General features: G+C 47.0%; 1 protein-coding gene across 1 annotated transcript in view; it reads left to right on the top strand.

Annotated features, from left to right (window-relative positions):
- The first annotated feature begins 347 nt into the window (after window positions 1-347).
- The window catches only part of TXLNA (taxilin alpha), a 44,053-nt gene continuing 37,135 nt past the window's right edge, over window positions 348-7,265 (top strand). The window contains exons 1-2 of the mRNA XM_063954242.1: window positions 348-737; window positions 6,334-6,513. Coding sequence (XP_063810312.1) covers window positions 6,357-6,513 — 157 coding nt within the window. The 5' untranslated portion in view covers window positions 348-737; window positions 6,334-6,356. The remainder of the gene's footprint in view (window positions 738-6,333; window positions 6,514-7,265) is intronic.

The following is a 7,265-nucleotide window of genomic DNA, read 5'->3' as shown; positions in this document are numbered from 1 at the left end:
ATCATATGTAGTCTTCCCATTGCAGTTACGTTTTGAAAACGATTTAGTGCTTCACCCCCCTAGCACATCACCGACAGGGTTACTTCCCGCTATGCGCGGGGTCTGGTATCAGTCACGTGAGTAAGAGGAGCCGGCACCCTGCCGCAACACAAGGAAGTCATTGAGAAAATGCCGGAAACTACATCACTGCCCCATGAGGTGGGTCATGTCATGTGACCAACGCAGAAAACGCCACGAGCCTTTTAGCGTCACCTTCTGCCTTTTTATTGGCTCTACCCTTCGCGCGTTGCAGTGTGCACTCGCGCTTTCAACTGACAGCCAACTGAGTAGCGAGCTGTTGCGGCTACAGACGATTGGCTGTGACGCGGCTCCCTCCTGTCTAGCGCTTTGGTCTACCCCCGATCGTTACACGCTTCCTATTTTTGCCACTAGCGGGAGGAGGTGATAAATCCTGTCCCACCTCCTCAGAGCTCAGCCAATTGAGATACGCTGGGACGTCCCTTGTTGACGTCCTTTGGCTAGCTTGATGAGTGGGCGGTGCCAGACGTTGCGGAGTGTCGCGGGAGTCCATTGCGTTATACTCTATCTCCCCTTCTCCAAAAGGACCCGGAAGTGACATCAGCCTTGATGCGGAAACCGTATCATAGAGGCTGGAACCGTCGGAAACGAAGAGGGGAGATCGGAACGTAGAGCGGCCCCAATACCATGATATTTGAACTTCAGTGAATAGCTCATCTGTGAGTACCGGGGCCACATCCCGCCCCCCCCCCCGTTGCACCGACCCCTCTTATCCGCCTCGGGCGATGTTATGGGCGTCATTTGGCCCATTGACCGCACAGGCAGATGATAGCCGGCGTCATGTATAGTGGTCAGGGGCCACAGACAGCGTCATACACTCACGCCTGTGGGTATGACGCGAGCCGATGCCGGCTCTCCAGTTGGAGTTCTGGAACCTGCTTCCCAATCACCGGGGCTTCCCCCCCCCCCACCCTGTGCTCGGGATTTTGTAGCCCGGCGCGGTGTCTAGCTGTGTGGCCCCTGCGCCCTGTCTGCACATGGGGGGAGGGGGAGGAGAGCGCTGCCTGTGCTGGGGGCACCATGGTCTTATTCAGCTGTACCTGTACCCTGCGCTGTGCATGTTACACAGCTCACCGTGGGGCTAGCCACGGTGACAGGTGGGGGAGGCAGCCCATTACAGGACACATTGCCCCCACCACAGCCTCCTCCATGTGCTTCGAGCGCCTCTTCCTCACCAAACAGCTGTCATACACTCAATAAATAATACAGCGGATTATTCTACATTATTTTCACATTCAAATATTTTAATATTTTCTTTTGTTTATAAAGTAAATTCCAGGCACGTCACCAACACTAACAACTAGTTAGAACCATGGATGCTTAATACTCGGGACTATCCTAGTTTAAATTGTAATTCACTACCGTAAGCACCATTCAGAATGCTTCTCTTGGATACCTAAAAGTGCATTGCCTACATTGAATGGATGACTCTTGTGACTAGTTAGTTCAGTTCCACCATTACAGTTCAGGTTTTAAGAATAGTCATGGGTGACAATTAGTTCCTCAGTCACTTTGATTTAGTAATCTCGACGCCAGCATGGATAACCTTGAAATCTGGACTATAATGGTAGTGTTTGGGCAAACTCTCACTCTGCTGCTTCCGCCTGTAGACCAGTATTTCCCAATTGTGGTCTTCAAAGCAGGATTCAAGGATGGCCATACTTGAGCACAGGTGAATTAATTATAACCTCAGTTATTTTGATTTAAGCATCTGTGCTCAAGCATAGGTATCCTTAAAACCTAGACTGTAATACACTTTTCATACAGAAAATCTGAAATTCTCGGCTGTTTAGCTGCATTTCTATGTCAAGTCGCTTAGCCGGACCCAAACTGACCGAACCCCCCCACACTCTTTCACACGTTCAAGCAAATTATTGGGTTAAGCAATTCTACCCGGTGATTTGCTGTTCAGCACAGGTATTTCTTCTGTGTGAAAGGGTCAACCTGGGTCAGAAATTTTCATGTTTCCGACCGTAGTAAATTCCTGTGTAGAAATTTTGGGAATTTCAACCTGGGTTTACCCTTTCATACAGAAAACGACCCAGGTTGACCCGGCAAATTCCAGGATAGAAACATCTGTGTGAAAGGGGTATTGGTGTGCCTTGAACACTGAGTTTGGGAAACTGCTGTAGACTTTCTGGGGTGAATTCAGTTGTGATCGTGCCCCTATCTCCCGTCTAAAGTGATGGTAGAGAGCATGGGCAGTACAGATTTTTGACTGATGCTCATTATCGTTGTATCCAATTAGAAGCTGTTTTTATCGGCCGAAGACAGATCCGCAATCATGCGATAACACATGGGATAAGTTCCAGATCCCTTGTGTCATCACAGCTTTAGCGGCCGTCTATTGTGGAAGTATAACCACCAATAAGTGCTGCGATTGGGTGTAAGATAGCCCCTAGCGAACATATTAGCAGTAAATTACTGCCGCTAATAGGATACCCCTCATGGACTTTCCAAGGTCTTCTCTTGGGACATAGAATATCTTACTATTTATTTTTGCTAGATTGTTTTTATCAGTCATTTAGCAGTTGCAATATTGGGTACTTTGAAGTTAAAAGGACCACATGTTGTTGCTGTTTTTTGTATGATTTAAAATGTTCCATTAAACTATTGACTAATGCTAAGTAGTGCTCTGTATAACCTAGCTACATGCATATTAATTAGATGCACATCATGACGCTGTCTGTGGCAAATCCCAAAACAGCGCAAATAAAAGGACACGGGAGAGTAGTCATAAACCGCAAAAGTAGTATTTATAGTTAAAACGGGGAGGTGGGGTGTGCAGAGCTAGGTAGTACAGCGGATCAACTGTCATATTCTTGTCCCAGGAAAGCAGAGATCATTGGGGCAGATGTATTAACCTGGAGAAGGCATAAGGAAGTGATAAACCAGTGATATGTGCAAGGTGATAAAGGCACCAGCCAATCAGCTCCAATATGTAAATTAACAGTTAGGATCTGTCTGGCTGGTGCCTTTATCACCTTGCACATATCACTGGTTTATCACTTCCTTATGCCTTCTCCAGGTTAATACATCTGCCCCATTATCTGTATTTGAGAAAAAAAAAAAAAAGAATGATCACGGTCCCCTTTGCGCAAAGTATCCAATATTATAAGGGGTGGTCTTCAGGTTGCCGGCGGCCGGGCTCCCGACGACCACCATACCGGCGCCGGAATCCGACCGCCAGCATATTGACATCTTTTCTCCCTCTTGGGGGTCCGCGACCCCCCAGGAGGGAGAATAGATAGCGCGGCGAGCGCAGCAAGCCCGCAAGTGGCTCATTTGTGCTCGCCCAGCTGTCGGTATGCAGGCGGTCGGGATTCCGGCGCCGATATGCTGGCCACCGGGAGCCCGACCGCCGGCATCACATACTACACCCATTATAAGAGCCCACAAACCTGAAACATGGAGTATTACCACAGTGTTGTGTAGTAAGCCTTGAAAAGTGATAAAGTAGAGAGCGCTATATACTGTAGGTCTATGTGCAAGGCCTTTGGAGAGAGAGAGAGTGTGGATGGAGATAAAGTACTAACCAATCTGCTCTTAACTGCCATTTTTCAAACACAGTCTGTAACGTGGTGCTTAGGAGCTGATTGGTTGGTACTATGGGGCATATGTATCAAAGCTTGGGAGAGAGAAAAATGGGGAGTGATAAAGTACTAACCAAGCAGCTCCTGTTCGTTTTGCATTTGAAAAATTACATTTGCTGATTGGTACTTTATCTCTCTCCACACTTTGATACATTGATTGTCCAGTGACAGGGGCACCCTTATCATTATCAGCGCTGCTATCTGAAGGATAGCAGGCTGATATGCGTGTGCAATGTATGAACGGTCAGTATCGCTGATCGTTCCGACACCTGCAGCTATCAATTTTGACAGCTGCAGGTGTCGATGCCCATTCACACAGCAGGGACAGAGCTGTCCCTGGCTGTGGTGGGTGCCGGCACCAGACTGTGCTGGGGATCTTGTGTGATTAGCGAGATCCCGCCATGCGCAGAGGAGCCAGCTGGGCAGGGAGACACAGTGCAACAGCACTAAGCTGAAGTGCTGTGTGCTCAGGGGGGCATCGCCGGAGGGGGAGCTCACCTGTTTCAGCAGACAAACATGTTACTGACGTCCCTTTCTGCTTCGCCTTGGTAATGATGCGCAGCAGGTAGTGTTATAGCGGCGCAATGCGTGCCGTTATAATACATTTACCCCTATATTTATTTGTGCAGTGATAAAATATGAATGACAATAGTAGTACAATTGATAGTGGAGACCGCATCAAGATTACTGGCCTCTGATTCCCATTTGTTTGACAGAGTCAAACTCTAACAATGTGCTTCAATCTCTTATCTAAACCATGGCTGCCACGAGACTTCCCTGTAGGGGAGATTTTTTAAATCTTGGAGAAAGGTAAAGGGGTGTGGGTCGTTGGGTCGACACAACTTAGGTCGACCACTATTGGTTGACAGGGTCGCTAGATCGAAAATGTCGACATGTGTTTTTTAAACTTTTTTTTGGGGGGGCGTTTACTTTGTAAAGTGACGGGGAACCCCAATTAGTGCACCGTGTCCCCTCGCATGGCTTGCTTCACTCGCCGTGCTTCGGGCAAAGTTACCATTCCCAATTGTAGTCCACGTGGATCGTGAAGAATGAAAAAGTTCCACCTAGTACATGTCGACGTAGTGACTCTGTTGACCTAATGCATGTCGACCTAATGGTCGTATCCCAAGGTAAAGGGGAGAGCGATAAAATGCTAATTAATTAGCATCTCAATTTAAAGGTTGTGTTTGGTAAAAACAGAAGCTAATTGGTTGGTGCATTCTCTCTTCAGGCTTTGATAAATCTCCACCTAAGACTTGATAACTTTCCCCCTCTATGTGAGTTACATGTGGCCCTGTAAACCATTAGGTACGTTTTGACAGACAAGCAGCTACAGTTTGATCTACAACTAGTAGCAGTAGGAGATAAAAGTTCTCTATGTTCAGAAGCCTTTTTTTATTAAAACAACTTATTACCTGGCAGTCCCATCCACGAGCACCGTCCTTAGTGTCCTTCCTGACCTGCTGGACAGTGGCCACATCCTCCTGTTTCCATTTCATCTTTCTATGCGTTTCCTCATACTTCACGCAAGATCCCCAGCGCAGTAAGGAGCTGGCACCTGCCACAGCCAGGGACAGCTCTGTCCCTGCTGTGGACTATGGGCATCACCACCTGCAGCTGTCAAACGGTCAGCGATGCTGACCGTTCATATATTAGCTTCACATATCGGCCTGGTATATTATAAATAGCAGCGCTGATATGGACAGTTGTGCCCGCTCCGCAGCCTTCTTACATGGGGGAGATGCAGTATTAGTGTTCATTCTAGCACCCTGCACTTTTCAAATCCTGGGCAGTTCCTCTTTCCTGCCTGGGGTGTCGCTCTCTGCTCTGGTGCTTCTCAACACACACAGGTCTGTATCACAGCACTGAGTAACAGATCAGAGTGTGCTGAGAAGCACCACAGCAGAGAGTGACACCCCAGGCAGGAAAGAGGAACTGCACGGATTTTGAAAGGTGCAGGGTGCTAGAATGAACACTACAGTATAGTGCACATAACGTGCGCTGATACCGCCACCCCCCCATATTGCGCCTTCATACATTTACCCCTCAGCACTCTATTTAGTAAACATAAAAATCTCTTTTCTCCTTTTTCTCTTTTCATACCTGGGAATTAGTTGCTTTTATTTATAACATTTATGTACTTCAAATTTTGCAAATCATTAACTTTAAATAATATGTTAAATATCCTTTCAGGCCCAGTTTGCTTATGGTACACATAATGTTAATATATAGTTTTACATATGTTGTGTTTTTTATCTATTATGCTGCCACCGATTCTTAGCATGAAGATGAAGCATTTTTACTAATTGTGTTTTAATTTGTACAGTGCTTCATTGGGCCGCAGCCCATAAATTAAACTAAGAAATTGTATAGCTTTATACAAATCCTGATGTCTGCACAGTGAATATAAAATTGTATTTTCTTATGGCAGGTGGTTTTATCCAGTAGAGCAGTGTTGTGCATGAGTTGTAATGCCTGTTATATTGTGTAGACAATTTTTTTTAAAAGCTAACACACCGCCAACGAATAGTGACATAGCATCCACATAGCTACTGCGACTAAGTGTTATTACCAGTCGCACATATCAGCACCGTGTCGCACAACACTCGCACTCACACACTCTCTCTCTCTCATATGTATATCTATGTTGCTGGTTTTCCAGTTCCTGTGCAGGTGAAGTAGACAATGAAGGATCAGGAAATGCAAACTTCAAACTCCGTGCTTCCAGCCCAGTCTTCCTCCAGCCTATCCCTCCCCGCTGTCTCTACAAATCAGTCACAGGCGGCTGCTGAGGCCCAGATCATATCTGATACATGCCAATCTGCCACCCCTGGCAGCCAAGGTGAGTGGCATTAAACCTAAGAATGTAATATTCAGCATTGTTTGAAAAGGGATGTGGTTAATTTACCGTCTGGTTTCCGACGCCAGAAACCCGACAACTGCTTAAATGTTGGTGGTCAGAATCCCAGCTGGAATCCAGTATTCACACTCAGGTGGTGGTCCACGCCACCACCCGAGGGGGAATATAGGGTGGCGAGCGGGCCCAATGCGTGGCGAGCGCAGCGAGGGTATTCGCTGCCGGTTTTCTCCCGATGCCGGTCTCGTGACTGCCAGGATCCTGACCCCCGGTAAATCATATCGGACCCCTTGAATATAATAGTATTCCAGATCAGTAGGATATTAAACTCTCTGTAATACTGCTTTTCGACTGAAGCAGTTGCTTCTACCTGACTTTTGGAATACAGGTTGGAACCCTGTCCCACTTTAGTACCCACTTTCACACAGGAGATAAAAAATGCCAGGGCAAGCATTTGGACCTGTGAATTTGGCAAGTCAGCTTATCCTAGGTACTTTGTCTGTGTGAAAGGGTCAACAAGGGTCCAAAGTTCCTGGATTCTCAACCCTGGTTGCGATCAGGGTTGAAGCCCCGGCATTTCTGACCTGGGTGGGCTCCTTCTCACGTAGAAAAGACCCGGGTTGAGTCGGCTTCCCCTGGCAATTTACCGGGTCCAAATATCTGTGAAAAGGGTGGACATGGACTTCTAGTTCCAATGGAGAAGTATAGCCCACATGTTAACACTTCAGATGAAAAAT

This window comes from Pseudophryne corroboree, chromosome 2, assembly GCF_028390025.1.
Source record: "Pseudophryne corroboree isolate aPseCor3 chromosome 2, aPseCor3.hap2, whole genome shotgun sequence".
Taxonomy (NCBI): domain Eukaryota; kingdom Metazoa; phylum Chordata; class Amphibia; order Anura; family Myobatrachidae; genus Pseudophryne; species Pseudophryne corroboree.
The sequence above is the reverse complement of the archived record's forward strand: the minus strand, read 5'-3'. Positions and strand labels throughout refer to the sequence as shown.